This window comes from Ursus arctos, unplaced genomic scaffold (genome assembly GCF_023065955.2).
Source record: "Ursus arctos isolate Adak ecotype North America unplaced genomic scaffold, UrsArc2.0 scaffold_6, whole genome shotgun sequence".
NCBI classification, from domain to species: domain Eukaryota; kingdom Metazoa; phylum Chordata; class Mammalia; order Carnivora; family Ursidae; genus Ursus; species Ursus arctos.
Window position 1 is genome coordinate 56,746,596 of NW_026623078.1, and position 16,257 is coordinate 56,762,852.

Sequence of the window (16,257 nt, forward strand, 5' to 3'; positions counted from 1 at the left end):
GAAGAAGACCTGGCAAAAGAGACAGAAAGAGCAATCAGTTCAGTAGGAGAAAAACTATGAGATTGTCATGTCCTAGAAGCCAGTGAAGAAAGTGTATGAGGAAGGACTGTAGAGGTCAAGGTGTTGAATGAGAATTCAGATGACCAGTGGTTTTATGAAGGTCGAGAACATTGATAGCTTGAACAAGAACAATTTCAGTGCAATAGTCAGCCTAGAAGCCCAACTGGACCAGATTTAAGAGAGAACATGGGAAGTATTAGAAATGGCAAATATAGAAAATTTCAAAGAGTTTTTCTGCAAAGGGGTGAAGAAAAAGGGAGTGCCCATCGATGGAGTAAATTGGCTCAAGAGAAGGCTTTTTTAGGGGCGCCTGTGTGGCTCAGTTGTTAAGGATATGCCTTCAGCTCAGGTCATGATCCTAGGGTCCTGGGATCAAGCCCCACATCGGGCTCCCTGCTCCGCACGAAGCCTGCTTCTCCCTCTCTCGCTCCCTCTGCTTGTGTCCCCTCTCCCGCTGTGTCTTTCTCTGTCAGATAAATAAAAAAATCTTAAAAAAAAAAAAAAAAAAGAGAGGGCTTTTTTAGGATGGGAGAAATAGCAACATGTTTTTCTGAATGAGAGTAATCCAGCCAGGAGGGGAAAATATGACAATGTGCAGTGCAGAGTTTCAGAAGGATTGTCTTTGTTTTTTTTGTTGTTGTTGTTGTTTTTGTTTTGTTTTGTTTTTTATTTTATTTTTTTTTAATGATTTTTTATTATATTATGTTAGTCACCATACAGTACATCCCCGGTTTCTGATGTAAGGCTCGATGATTCATTAGTTGTGTATAACACCCAGTGCATCATGCAATACGTGCCCTCCTTACTACCCATCACCAGCCTATCCCATTCCCCCACCCCCCTCCCCTCCGAGGCCCTCAGTTTGTTTCTCATAGTCCATAGTCTCTCATGTTTCATTCCCCCAGAAGGATTGTCTTTGAATAGGTGAGAGAAGAGGGAGCTAAATGAGCTTAAAAATAGGAGCACGTGAGAAAGCAGAGTGAGTGGGGGCAGGTGCCAATAGGAGGGTCAATGTGACCCTGAGAGTCTGTGCAAGTTCTTTGAATGCTTCACTTTGTTCAATAAATCAGGTAGCAAGATCATCAACTGAGAATATGGATGGAGGGAGAGTTTATGAGGGCTTTTTTAGGAGAGAGGAAATGGTGTGAAATCCCCTCCTAGGAGAGTGGAAGAGTGCGTAATAGGAAAAGAGAGTACCTGTGCCACACAGCACTCTGGATCCACTGGAGGGTCACAGAAATATCTCTGGAAAGCCTGCTCGTCATGCCTCTGTAGTCGAATTTGAAAATACAAAGCAACTTTTAGTTGTTGTCGTTTTTTTTTTTAAGATGGACTTTGACTAAAGAATTTTCTCAAACAATAGGCTAACCTTCTCCTAGAAGTCCAAACAGGTCAATGTGCGATCGCTAGTGGGCTTCTGTGTGATGTGTGTGCATATATATGGCTGCTGCTGGGCCTAGATCCACTCTACTACCTAGTGTTTCGACTCTCCCTCTTCTTGAAACTTCTCTGGATCCCCTTCCGTATGTTTCTCTCTCTTTCTGGTGTGTATTTCCTTCTTGTGGTATTTCTTGATGGAAATGTTACTATATGAACTGATGGGCGTTACCAGTATTTTTGAGGTGGGGGAAAAGAGAAAAAACAAAACAGATACTAGAATGTCTGAGGACAGAGGAAGGAAAGATGCAGATTTAGATAAGAAATTACTCAGAATGATAGGCCCATGAAGGTAAGTCTAGCCAAACCATGTGCTAAATATAAACAACAACAATAAAAGGAAAGCAGAATGATGGTGTAAGATAGATCTCAGAAGGACATCTAAGCTTATCTTGAGTTACTTTTAGTGGCACTTTCAGATATTGGGTTAACTGAACACCAAACCTCTTATTTAATGATCTAACTTTTCAAGCAAGGAGGAATATATTTATTGCTTCTTTGTTTTCATTTATTTGCAAGAAATCCATATAATCCCTTTTAAACCAAGCATCTCTTTTTTTTTAAGGCTGAAGTATTTTTTTTTAAGTTTCTGAATTTATGTAAGTAATCTACACCCAATGTGGGGCTCAAACTCATTGCCCCAAAATCAAGATCCACGTACTCTTCCAGCTAAGCCAGCCAGGTACCCCAAACCAAGCAGTTTCTTACAATATAACATAATAGTAAAAAGCTTCCTATCATGATTTGTATATCTCAGCCGCATGATCTTAGACAAGTAATTTAATCTCTCATTGTTTGGTGTTTTAGTATCTCTGAGTTATAATGTTGGCCTGAGAATTAAATAGTATTATTACAGATAAGCTACCTTTTACTACTTATTCCCAACATTCCAAGGTCATACAGCTAGTAAACAGTGGAACTGGAACTATTGACTGCCCCCACCAACACAATTTTTAAATCTGATTTTTGTAGGTCCCATGACTAACTACTTTCCACTTGGAAATAAAATCAGAAGGCAAGAATGAGTCTTTCTTGATCCTTGAATTGAAAACTCCATTTTTACAGGAAGAAAAGAGTTTACATTTAATTTCTCTGAGGGTATCAGTTTTTTCTGTATCTTGCAGGATGTACTGACTTGATGGAATATTTAAATATAAGTTTTTCAGTTAAAGAGAAAGGAGAGGACACCTGGGGTCTGCAAGCTACAGGTGCATTTTTGACACACTGCTGCCCCCTGCTGCCTGCTGAATAACTTTACTTTTTCACACATCCTACTCTTCTAAAATTAACAAGCTGAATCTCCCTCCCATTATAAAGTCCTACTAAGAGGAAACTGAGGCCCTGAAGTGTCCAAGGTGACACTAATGGTGGAAAATTTAGGATTAGACTACTGAATAGCTACTTCCTGTTTTGCTGTATTGTCCCTCCCCTATTAAATGTCAACAAATTATTTGATACCTACTATGAGCCTGGTGCTATTAGAAGCACTCAAAATGGAGACGTGAAAACCCAGAAATCTGCACTGATAAAACTCGTATTCCTGTATGGGTAAATAACCAGAAAATAAGGAAAAATATCAATAAATAAAATCATTTAAAGTTATGATCGATACATTAAATAGCAATCATGATAACTAATATTTACAGGTCACTATGAGAAGAGCAAGCTAAAGGCACTGTTCAGAGTGCTTTCTGTGATTTGCTTCATTGGATTCTCATAGCAACTCTCAAGTAGCTCTTTGACCTTACAGGTGAAGATACTGAGCCAAGGCCAGAATGATCCTAAGAGGTGGAACCAGGACTTGAAACAGAATTCCTCTGACTCCAGAAGTATTTAGGGCAGTCTTCTCTAGGGAGATGAAACTAAAGAGGAGAAACCAAGCTTTTGAAGATCAGGGGACAGCAAGCCAGGCAGAAGGAACAGCATGTGCAAAGGCCCAGAAGTGGAAGTGAGTTTGGAATGTCTAGGTGCAAAAAGAAAAAAGAGCCACGTGGCTGTATTAGGGAAGCCTGCAGGGAAAGCAACAGAGGCTAGGTCATGCTGAGGAGCTGGGATTTTATTCTAAATTACAAGAGAAATTTATTCTAAGTTACAAGAAATTATTGGAGAATTTTAATCGGAGGAATAACCTTATTCCTGATAAGCAGCTCACCCTGGATATTGAAAGGAAAATAGATTGTAGGAGGACAAGAGTTGGTAAAGGCAACTAGTTGGAGAATAGTAACTTCTGTCCCACCTAGACCTCCTTCCTCTTCCCAAGGCCTAACATGTATGAGTGTGCATGTTGACCCCTTCACAAGGGGTCATAGACCCAACCAAGTCTATGATTTGTGGCTGAAAATCAACCTCAACTCTACTCACCAAACCAATGAGCCCCATATCACCAGGCCCAGTTGGTGTGCTATATCCACCAAAAGGAGTTCTTTTTTATTCCTCATTTGCATACAGGTGCCATACTGAATAGTGCCAGGATTGACTCCATTCATCTTTGCATCCCAAACAGCATGTAGACCTAGCACCAGAGCATATACATAGTAGCTTTTTGATCCACCTGGTTTACTTGATTCTGATTTAACCTAGTCTGGTTGTAGAATGTAAGACCATAAACTCAAGGTGTAGGCTCTATTTCGATTATTCACCCAGGCTGTATGCAGAAAGGAATCAAGTTGAGGGTCCCAGCAAGCCCAGCTAAACAGCTACCATATCTCAATCTGAAACAGGGCAAGTAAAACTTAAGTGTCTATTAGATTGTTGAGATTGTAGTTTTTATTCTCTAACTGGCAATTGATAGGACATGTGGCTCTATTTGAGGGCTGGTTTCTTTCTTGTTTCCAACAAAGTAAATCCTTAAAGTAAAATGGACTAAGAGGAATCTTAACACCAACATTGCTATGTAAGAGAAAAGTTTTGTCAGCTTTTAAATTGACTGAAAATTAAATTAATCATCTAGTTCACTTGGCAGTTTGTAAAAGTTGCCCTGGAATTAGTCAAGCCAGTGGTCCTCTTGGTTTCACACAAGAATGGAGGCATGATGTTGGGCCCCCACAGAAGACTTGGAAACCTATTCCCTTCCCCTAAATACTGCTTACTTATCTGCTATTTCATTTTAAGAACTTTATTATTTATTTGAGTTGTAGCTCTTCTTTGGAGACCTCTTGAATTCTCCTCTGTCCTTCTGCCTCGAGTGCAAATGAGTTCAACACCTCTTCTAATAACAAGTTCAGTTAATGAGACCAAAAATCACTGGTACCTAAAATTTCAGAGGATGCTAGCCTGGGGTGATCTGAGGCATGAAATCTGGAGCCCAAAGACACTGGTAAAAATAGACTGATTCACATTGCTGTTAAGAGTCAAAAGGAACCTATGAAACACAAACAGCAGAGTTGGGCACAAAGGAACAAGAACTGGTCTCTCTTCCCTTAAAAGGTGCTCAGTCTTATATAATCTCCCTGTCTGTGGGAGCAAGCACTACCCAGAAGGGAGAGTGGCCAGTGGGAGATTCTAGATGTGGGCCAGATGTGGCCTGTGGACCACCGATTTGCAACCCTTGGTTTAAAATTGCACTAGACTCCCGGGTCCCAGGACTCTGAGGAAGAAGCATGCACAGAACTTGCTTTTTGCTTTATTAACAACCAGTCACGTCTCTACATTCTCTATTCAAATGGAGGCATCATTTTCCCTTAAGAATGCCAGAACTATACTTCATGGGCTGGGGGGGGGGTGGTTAATAAAGACAGCATTTATCAATTTTCTGTGGTCACTTTTACCAGCATTCAATAGCAGTGGAAGTGGCCTTTTCCTCCTTGCTTGTAAATGAGCCCACAGGTGTAATAAGAATAAGGCATATCCAATAAAGGTGGCATATAAAACCTTAGAGCAGTATTCAAATTCTCCTTAACTCGCGAAATTAGAATTCAGCACACACTTGAGTATTTTTGGAAATGGGGCCTGTGGCATGTCTAGCTACAAGCTAAGAGATCCACGTTAGAGGAGAGCAGTTGATAGGAACACTTGTAAAAGAAACTGTTGAATAAGGCTTTAGATTTTTGAAAATGCATTTCAAGTGTTTTTTATTCTTAATTTTGTAATTTCAATTTACCATATACTATTTTCAAAATATAAATTTTTGCAAAAAATTTCTACTGAACTTCCCTTTTATCTAGTTATTCATTCAGTTAATTCAGTTAATGTTTATTAGCAGCTACTGGTACCAAGACCCATCTAAGTACAAGAGATCCATCAATTAACAAAAAAGGATAAATATCCCTGCCCTCAAGAGCTTATATATCAGAACTAGTAAGTAATAAATTTCCTGGTACATTAGGAGGAAATAAGTACAATGGAAAAAGTGAAAGTAGAGCAGGTTAAGAGGGGCTGGGGCTAGGGGTATGTTACACTGTGTTTTTATTTATTTTTTTTAAGATTTTATTTATTTATTTGATAGAGAGTTAGCCAGAGTGTGCAGATAATTTTGCTTACCTGAATATTCAGAACAACAAATGCAGTTCAGAGAAGTATAATGGAGAGAAACAATTTCCAACGATTACTCTGTGCCAACTGCTACTCAATTTTTTTATGTAGAATTTTAACTGCTTGAAATGCAGTAAAGGAAAGAACTAAAAGCAAAATGGTTTTTTTGAACAACTACGAATACCCTAAATAAAATTCAGACGAAAGAAAAAAGACCATCATAAATGATGGTGTTAATGATTCACAGTCGTGTATGCTGTGTGTCTGAGTCCTTTCTGTATGTGTTTTTAATCTCCTAATTTTAGAGCATTTTCTAAAAATAATCAGATAGCGAGGCAGGTCTGCATTTCTGCAGATTCATGATATTTAGAATCCACAAAGGGATTATTATTTATGTGTGAAATTGCCTCCCTGGCAACACAAATGTATCCCATGAAACAAAAAACTTTCATGAATATCTGAGATTATATTTTAATTTGGATTTATGCTTAACATTTGTATTAAGTGAACCAAAAGTTGCGAAATTCAAAAGGCAACTGTTTTTAAGCTATGTACTACATAGCTGGATAGTAATTCCATCTAGTGCCTTTTAATATTTTTGGAAAGCATAAAAATATAAAACAAAACTCACGAGCAGAGCTGTTGCTAATTTTGAAGGGCTTAATATTTATATTCATATGATCCAGATGGAATACAGTCAGGATGAAATTTTAGTATAAATTTTGTCTTTGAATATAGTCTGAAAAATTTAATTCACAACTATGGATATCTTGCTTTCAGAAAATTAACGGGTGCTACCTCATGTTTTAAGTAAATGTAACTGCCTTAAATGGAGCCTGACTCTGTGAAGAATGTATTATTGCCTGCCAGATGCTATCCATATATGGATTAGTATCAGTTATGGATTATGGATCACAAATGGCTAAATGACTGAGGTCATATTTGATCAAGCTGACAGTGTGACATGAAATTCATTTATCTTCCAAGATTGTCATTAGTTTTAGCTATGCCTCAGGACAATTTTTGCCTGTAGCCTCTGTTCTTGCCCCTAATACACCTGATTCCTACATGGCTCAGGAAGGCACAAGTGTGAACACTTTTTGCATAAGCACACACAGGTGTGAAGGTAACCTTTTCTATCTTGCAGGGAACCATGGGGTGAGACAACCCTGTAGACTCTGTAGAATCAGAAGGCCTCTGTTAATGTATGAGGTCTCGCGCGTGACCCCACAACAGGGGAGAATCCAGGGATTATCAGAGGCAACTTCATGATGTTCCCTTTACCCCATGCCCTAGGCTTTGCGGGATTGTGAAGAAAGCACCTTCACGGTAGCCAATATTTAACTAGAATTTAACCAAGAAGGTACGGTTTATTTCCACTATCAGAGGTTGATGTTAATGGGAGGCCAAGAGTACCTCTGGTCTTAATTAATTAGATGTAAGGAGCAAACAGCAGTACAACTAAAATAAAGACTTACCAACTCACCAAAATGAAAGCCTATCCTCTACAAGACCTCAGGGGTGCTGGTGAGAAAGACCACCACTGCAAGTGCTTCAGAATGGTAAATTAAAGTGACTATTAGGCAACTGTTACAAAGTCTCACATTTGACCTCCTAAAACAATAGAAACCCAACCCATGAAGAGAAAATTCCAGTGATTAATGAGATTACTTGTTTTGTTTGGAGTTGGCTCCAAAAAGTTGACTAATAGCAGAAAAATTTAAAACATTCAAGTCTGTTTATTCAGTATTTAAATAACTATTACTCCAAAAGAAATATATGAATCTGGATTTAGTACCGTTTAAAAGGTATTTAAGGGCACCTGGGTGGCTCAGTCAGTTACGCTCTGCCTTCAGCTCGGGTCATGATCCTGGGGTCCTGGGATAAAGCCCTGCATCGTGCTCCCTGCTCAGCGGGGGCCTGCTGCTCCCTCTCCTTTCCACCCATGCTCTCTCTGTTGCTATCTCTGTCTCTGTCTCTCTCTCAAATAAAATCTTTAAAAAAATGAATAAAATTTTAAGAAAAGGTATTTAAGCAGTTAAAGATTACAGGCAAGGTAGGCTTCAAGTATAAGTAATAACAAATTACTTTAATAATACCTTAAATTTTTGGTAGCAAGCCAAATGGTGTTTTTTTTTTTCCTTTTCCGCCAATTGGAAGGTGATGGACTGTTCTTGTGATAACAAGAAACTAAGTTGTTTGTTCTATGACTGTTCAGTGGCCCAAGTACTAATTGACTAAATGGCACCATTGCCTTAAAAGAATTAACGTCTTAGCAATTAAACTAAGTTTTCAGGTATTCACTGATCACTGTTAGGTTCACATTAATCAAAGAAATGCCAAGTACAAGTATGTTAATCTATGAGGTTTAGGGCAACATTTATTGTACTAAACAAACAAAAAGAAGTATTTTTTCCCCCTCATGTCCTCAATTTCTCCTCATGTCCCCAGGTTGTTTTTTTTTTTTTAAGTCTTTTAATTTGGAGAAAATTATGAACAAATGAGAAAGGAGGGGCTTTGTAGACAAGTTCAATGGCTTCACTGAGAAGACGTCTTTTCATTAAGGAGGCTAGCTAAGGGCAAATAAGAGGATAGTATTACCTCCTCCTCACACACAACACACACTGTTCTTTGTTTCCAGTTGCTGTTTATTACTGAGAGGAGGAAATGTCAGGAGCCCTTCATCAGATGCTAATTCAGCATCTGAAACAGTAAAAATTGGTGGAAGGACATGAAGTCAGTCCACCATAGTAGTGAAAATATTTACTAATTAAATACAATTGTAACTCAGTGCTCTGAAATAAAAAGAACTTTGAGTGTGAAGTCAATATTTGCACGATTAGAGAGACTTCTTACTTTATGTATCTTTCTTCAAATATCTGAACTGGGTCATATTTATTCTTCAACCAGGAACAAAAAGAGATTCTTTTTCTTTTGGTCCACAGATGTAGTGGATTGTTATCAAGTTTCTTACTGGGAAAGGTTAAGTTAATATTTTGACAACAGATAAAATCTTCAAAGTGAGCCACAAGCTTAAGTAAGGAGAGTTAGATTTTATAGGCTAGAATGTCAAGGATAAAGAGTAGAGAAAGGTTTTGCAAGTCATGCAGTGATGATTATTCTTAGCGTAAAGTTTACATCCCTCCATCTCAACAACTCTCTTAACATGTCACGTTGTCCTTTATAGTCAGGCATTGAAAGAGACCTTAGAGAGTCCAAGAGTTGCAAACTCATGTGCTTCTTTGGAGTTGTAAATGACTATATCCATCATTTGCAAATAATAGGAGTGATAGAAACCACAGGTATTTGAGAGCTTATGCCCTATCTAAAGACATTCAAATCAGTTTAAAATAAAGATCGTGTCTTCCAAACAAACCCATCCACAAAATAAATGTGGCCTATGTACCCCCAATATGCTACCCTCTGACTTAGCCTAACCCAAACAGCAGTTTCTTCTGACCTATTATCCAAGCTTCAGATCCCTTCTCGAAAATCCTGCCAAGTGGCAGTTCACTTCCATTGGAACAATTTCAGTGACAAAAACTCGTCACCTTTGAAGCTGCCAAGGTTTTGTCCATTATATCAGTGATGGTAGTGAAAGTAGTCTCTTTTGTGGTTGAGGATATTAATAACAATGATTTGCGAACTTTAACAGCATATTACTCAGACCAGCAAGAACCCCAGAGGCCTCTCTGTTTTGTGATTGTTCCTTGAGAGTCTGTCACTGCTGAGGGTTCTAACTCTTTGCTTCATGGATGGTACAATCAGTTCCTTAGCTCCAAAAAGCGTCCTCATATTCAGCTCTATTATTCCGAGTTTACTTGCATTGCTCATGTTATATAGCATCTTAGAGAGGACCATCTTCCATTAGCATTTGTTTCATCCCAACATATGTAAACTGTGTCGTTTCTTGGTACTAGGCCTGAGCTAGGTCTTGGCATACAAGGGGGGAAGGCTCTGCTTTCCTTAGACTTACATTCTAGTTAAGGAAATGGACAAAACACAAAAAAATTTAAAAGTTCTCTGAAAGGAATAGAAGCTGAAGAGGCAGACAGGAGCCAGATCACGCAGGGGCTTCTAGGCCACCTGATGTTTGCAGTTTTCTAAGAACATGATGAGAAGCTACAGAAAGATTTTAAGTGGAAGAATGACATGACTTTAGATTTGTTTTGAAGAAGAAAAATGCTAACACATAGTCAGTGTACAAAATTCAGCAAATACAAAAAGTATGTTAAAAAGAAAATACATCAGGCAAGATACCATCACCCAGAGCCAAGCATGGAATGGGAGGTATGGTAGAGAGAGTTCTGTACTACCAGTTCATGCTAGTAGAACAGAATACGACACATTAGGTGGCTTAAACAGCACACGTTTATTTCTGACAGTTGCGGAGACTGGGAAGTCCCAGATCAAGATGCCAGCAGATCTCGTGTCTGAGAAAGACACTCCTCCTAGTTTGCTTTCTCGTTATATCCTCTCATGGCCAAGAGAGGGTTCTGGTCCTTTCCATATAAAGACTCTGATTCCATCTTGGAGCTCCACCCTCATGACCTAATGTAACCCTGATGACCTCCCAAAGGCTCCACCTTCTTATACTATCCCAACGGAGTAAGGGTTTCAACATATGAATTCCTACAGTCCATACAAGTTCCCAAGACTCTTATTCTCTAGTATACATTCCCTGTAAATCTTTTTCATTCAATGAGCATGGGCAGGAATATTAATATGAAGATATCCCTCCCATGATCAGGTTATGTTGTATGGCAAGGGTGAAAGGATTTGGAAATGTAATCAGAGTCCCTAATCAGTTGATTTTAAGTTATTTCAGAGGGAGATTATTCTGGATGGACCTGGCCTAATCAAGTGAGCTCTTTAGAAGAAGGTCCAGTGGGGTGCCTGGGTGGCTCAGTTGGTTGAGCGTATGCCTTCAGCTCAGGACACAGTCTTGGGGTCCTGGGATCAAGCCCCAGGTCGGGCTCCATGCTCAGTGGGGAGTCTGCTTCTCCCTCTGTGCTCTCCCTCTCTTTCAAATAAATTAATAAAATCTTAAAAATAAATAATTAAAAGAGGGTCTAGAGATCTTAGACAGAAGTCAGAGATATTCAGAGAAAGCAAATATGCTTTTCCATTGTCTCTAAGAAGCAAACTGTTGTGTGGAAAGGCCAATGAGGCCAGGGACAGTCATGGGGGAGTGTCTAGTTACTAAAATCCTCAGGCCTACAATTGCAAGGAATTTGGTTGTGCCATCAACAGATGAACTTGGAAGAAGCTCAGATGAGACTGCAGCCCCTGCCAACACCTTGATATCAGCCTGGTAAGATCTTCAACAGAGAACCCCACAAAATCATGCCTGGACTCCTGTTCCAAAAACAAAACCACAACAACAACAAAAAAAAAACACTGGGTAATAAATTATGAGATAATAAATTTGTGTTGTTTTTAAGTTGCTAAATTCATGCCAATTTGTTACATAACAATAACAAATTAACACAAAGGGAATGACATGATCTTCTTCATGAGTAAACTGAGGAACAAGAATGGAGAACAGTTAGAGCCACTGTCATGATCCAGGCAAAAGATAAGGGCAGCTTTGGAGTGGGATGCTGGCAGTTGACGTAGAGAGATTTTAAATAAATTTGGGATTGATACAGGGCTTGCTGATAAATAGGATTTGGAGGAGGAAAGAAAGGAAATAATCAAGAATGATTTTTAGGATTTTGTCATGAGCAAAGGAGTGGTTGGTAGTGCTATTTACTAAATCTTGAAAGAATAGAGGGTAAACATTTTGGCCTACAGGGTGGGGTCAGAAGATGGTGCTCAGTTTTAGAAATATATTTTGAGGCGCCTGGTTGGCTCAGTGGGTTAAGTGTCCAACACTTGATTTCAGCTCAGGTCATGATCGCAGGGTCGTGAGACTGAACCCTGCATTGGGCTCCATACTCAGTGAGAAGTCTGCTTTTGTCCCTCTCCTTCTCCCTCTGCCCCTCCCCCCACCTTTTTTAAGAAAAGAAATACTGTATTTCACCAAGTTAGTAGTTAGATATACATTACATGTATTTGCATATGTATGTATATAAATATCTATATGCATATACATATGCATGTGTATATATAAAATATTATTTGTCTTAAAGTTAGGGTGGTAGTATCGTTCATTTTACTTTTTATTGACTTAACAGTAAAAACATGAATTTTAATGATTGCATAATATTCCACTGTATATTAATCTCAAGTATTTAGCCAGTCCCTTATTCCTCTATTATTCTATGGTTAAACCAGTTTTTATTCTTTTCACTTTTATGAGTGATGTCCTAGTGAATATTCTTTTCTAATTTATTTTAATTCCAGCATAGTTAACATACACTGTTATATTAGTTTCAGGTGCACAATATAGTGATTCAACTCTTCCATACCTCACCCAGTGCTCATCACAACTGCCCTCCTTAATCCCCATCACCTAATTCACCCATTCCCCCACCACCTCCCCTCTGGTAACCATCAGTTTGTTCTCTATAGTTAACAGTCTGTTTCTTGGTTGTTGTTTTTTCCTTTGCTCATTTGTTTTGTTTCTTAAATTCCACTTATGAGTGAAATCATATGGTATTTGTCTTTATGATTCTCAGTATCTCAGTTCACTAGAACTGGAGTTGCTGGGTCCGATGGGTATGAACATTCTTATGATTTTTAAAATTCAAATGTATTAAATCATCTTCTAGTTGGTGGGAGCAAATTAAACTCCCTCCAATGGTATATGAGAAGTTGACCACTTTCACCACTGAGTATTTCTACTATTAAAAACATCTTTGCCAATTTAAAGGTGAAAAAAAAAAACATTTCTCTATTAATTTATCACAGCCTGTGTATCTTGAAAGTATGCTTCAGTGTTTGGTTTTGTTTTCTTTTGTTCTCTCCTGCCTGGCCTGACCCCTCTCACTATATGCCAACTGCATGTGACTGGAGTCAGGTTCTGTTGTTAGCACCAGGAGGAGATAGAGTGATGCCAGTAAGCCAGTCATCCTTTATGAAAATATGGGAATTTGTTCTGATAGATTTCCCAAAATTATTTCTAAAATCAGCAAGTCTTGATGTGTCCTCATCCTCAAATTAGTTTCCCTCCAAACACATAGAGTGTAAAATATTTTTTATACAGTTTGCAATATATAAAAGGAAGAACAAAAAAATTACTTTTAATGTTTTTCACCTTGTTTTTCTACATTTTTAAAATGGTATATAGTAGATGATACTACCATCCTTCTGAGCTAAAACTATCAATTAAAATCTCTACAATATATCGCAAGAAGTGGCAATTAAAAAATCAGTGTATTAGGTTGTATATTATTTAATAATGGTTGCCTGTGGGTGATGGGCTTATGATGGGTGGCTATTTTATTTTTATTACTTTTTTGTATTGCATAGGTGTTTAATATTGAATATTAGTAGTCTTCTCTAAAAATAAAGACTTTAATAGAACTTTAAATTTTAATTAAAAAGCACTTTAAATGTCTTAAGAAACATTTCCTTGAAGTTGTTTTAAAAATCAAGAATAAACAGAAGCAACCTAAACATTTGTAGGGATTAAATGGAAAAACTTGAAAAACCAGGCTATGCAATGTACTAATTATATGCCATTACACTTGACCTTAAACCAGCAATTACACTCTTGTAAAAATCCAAACCATCTTTTATTTTTTTATCTTTTTTCCAAACCACTTTTTAAGTATATTTTCAAACACCTTTGAAAAATGGATCAGGAAAAAAAAATTCAAAAGGACTGTGACTTCCTATTGGTGAAGGGATAAGCCAGGATGCTGTGTAGTCAGAAAGCTTGGCTTTCAGAGGGAAAGAAAACCTGTCATAGCTCAGCATCAAGCACAAATGTTAGTTATTAAATGGCATTTGCAAACCACATTAGAAGTCCTGCAGGCGTCTCTTTATTAATGATTATATCTATTGTTTGAATTTTTTCTATGTGCTGGATACTCTGCTATGTGCTGTACATGCACTCTCTTTGTGAAGACTTAAAAAAGTTTTTTTTAGTTATCCAATTTTATGAACGAGGAAACAGGCCAGAGAGAGCACTTGCCTAAGCTCACCCTTTGGTCAACAGTGGGGTAGGGTTTAATCTCAGGATGGTTTTATCCTAATGCTTGCTCTCACCTATGACTTGTAACCCTTACCCTGCTATCCCATCTAAACTGCTTGTCTTCCAAGTATAAACAATTGACCCTCCACTGCTTTCAAGAATAGCTGTTGCTGAGTCAGACCACAGGCAACTTGCTTCTCTGTCATTATCGCCTCTAATCCTAGCTCTTCGCTACAGCACTTGCTGGGTGCACAGCCTCACTCACTGGCCCACTTTGCTTCAAGCTGGAAACCCCACATTCTTCATTTGACCCCTAAACACAACTAAACATTAGAGTGACACTTTATTGGATTTTGAAGGTTGGAAGAGAAGGTGATGAAGGTGATTTCTTTTTTTTTTTTTTTTAAGATTTTCTTTATTTATTTGACAGAGAGACAGCCAGCAAGAGAGGGAACACAAGCAGGGGGAGTGGGAGAGGAAGAAGCAGACTCCTAGCGGAGGAGCCTGATGTGGGGCTTGATCCCAGAACGCCGGGATCGTGCCCTGAGCCGAAGGCAGATGCTTAACAACTGTGCCACCCAGGCGCCCCGGTGAAGGTGATTTCTGCAAAAATGCAGGAAACAGTATTCAGTATCAGTAGATTTGGTATCAGTCACCGCTGTTCCTAAGAACTTACCCACAATTCCTCAACACAAGGGATTTCTTTCTCAGGCTCAGGCCTCTTGACACATTGCTGGAAACTTTCCTTTTCTTCTGCAGCCTCTTCTAATAACCTCCATCTGGCTTCCAACTCTCCAACATGTCCGGGAACTGGAACGTTACACGGCTGTTGAGCTCTCCACCCCCCATTCCAGTTTAAGCCCTGGCCCTAGGCTTGTACTGAATGACTTGCCAAGACATTCTGCTTAGGTTAGTGCCATCCACTCAGGAGCTCCACCTTCCCCTTTACAAAGGATTGGCTGTGGATTTGAAATCACATTTTTTTCTTTAGCTTCTCCTGAATCAAATGCTTCCACTCCAGTAACCTCAGGAAACCTTATATATTAGTCAGGGAAACAGAACCATAGGAAATATATATATATATATATATATATATATATATATATATATATATATATAATATTTAAATATATATAATAAAATATAAAAAAAATTTAAAATATCTCCAAAGAAACACAACCATAGGATAATATATAAAATATTGCATATTATTTATATATATTATTTGTTTTTATATACATGTACATATAAAATATATAATAATACATAAAAATTTATATAATCTATCCATCTCTCTACTTATAGATATTTATTTTTTAAAATTGGTTCATGTAATGTGGGAGCTGGCACACTAGAAATCCACTGGGCAAGCTGGCAGGCTGGAAATTCAAGTTAGAATTGATGTTGCCGTCTTAGTCTTAAATTTGCAGGGCAGACCAGGCAAGCTGGAAAGGTTTCTGTGTCCCAGTCTTGAGCCCTAATTCCTTTTTCCTCAGAAAATTTCAGTCTTGGGGTGCCTGGCTGGCTCAGTTGGTTAAGCGTCCAACTCTTGATTTCGGCTGAGGTCATGATCTCAGGGTCCTGGGATCGAGTCCCACATCAAGCCCCACATCAGGCTCCCTGCTCAGCAGGGAGTCTGCTTCTCCCCCTTCCTCTGCCCCTCCCCACCATTCATTCTCTCTCTTTCAAATAAATAAATAAAATCTTTAAAAAAAAAAAAAAGAAAAGAAAATCTCAGTCTTGTCTTTTAAGACCTTCAAGTGATTGGCTAAAACCTATCCACATTACTGGAGGGTAATTCAATTTACTCAACATCCAGAGATTTAAATGTTTATATCATATAAAAATTACCTTCACAGCAACATCACAATTGGTGTTTGACTAAACAACTGGGAATATCTACTAGCCAAGTTGACACATAAAATTAACCATCACATTGTAGATATTTGAATTCCTGTTATGTGCCAGGCACAATCATGAACTTACCGTCAGTGTGCTTAAAGATTAGTTGGAAATTTTTCACCTATAGTTCTTTGAAATGGCCCATACTTTCAGAAAGATCCATTTACCCATTATGCCCTCAACCCCTGTATGCAGTACCATCAGATTTACAGAATTGGGGTGAGGGCTAAGACCTCCAATGATAGCTTTGGCTTCATTGTGTTAAGAGTAAGGAAGCACCACCACCCTCTGGACGTGGTCCCAGT

At 38.4% G+C, this 16,257-nt stretch overlaps 1 protein-coding gene across 14 annotated transcripts in view; it reads left to right on the forward strand.

Moving 5' to 3' along the window:
- OXR1 (oxidation resistance 1) overlaps nt 1-16,257 on the forward strand; it is a 680,801-nt gene that overhangs the window by 525,795 nt on the left and 138,749 nt on the right. For 3 of the 14 annotated variants that reach the window (XM_057307959.1, XM_057307960.1, XM_057307968.1), the window contains one exon: nt 4,141-4,218. The exons of the other annotated variants lie outside the window; for them this stretch is intronic. In XM_057307959.1, coding sequence (XP_057163942.1) covers nt 4,141-4,218 — 78 coding nt within the window. The remainder of the gene's footprint in view (nt 1-4,140; nt 4,219-16,257) is intronic. 14 annotated transcript variants of the gene reach the window in all.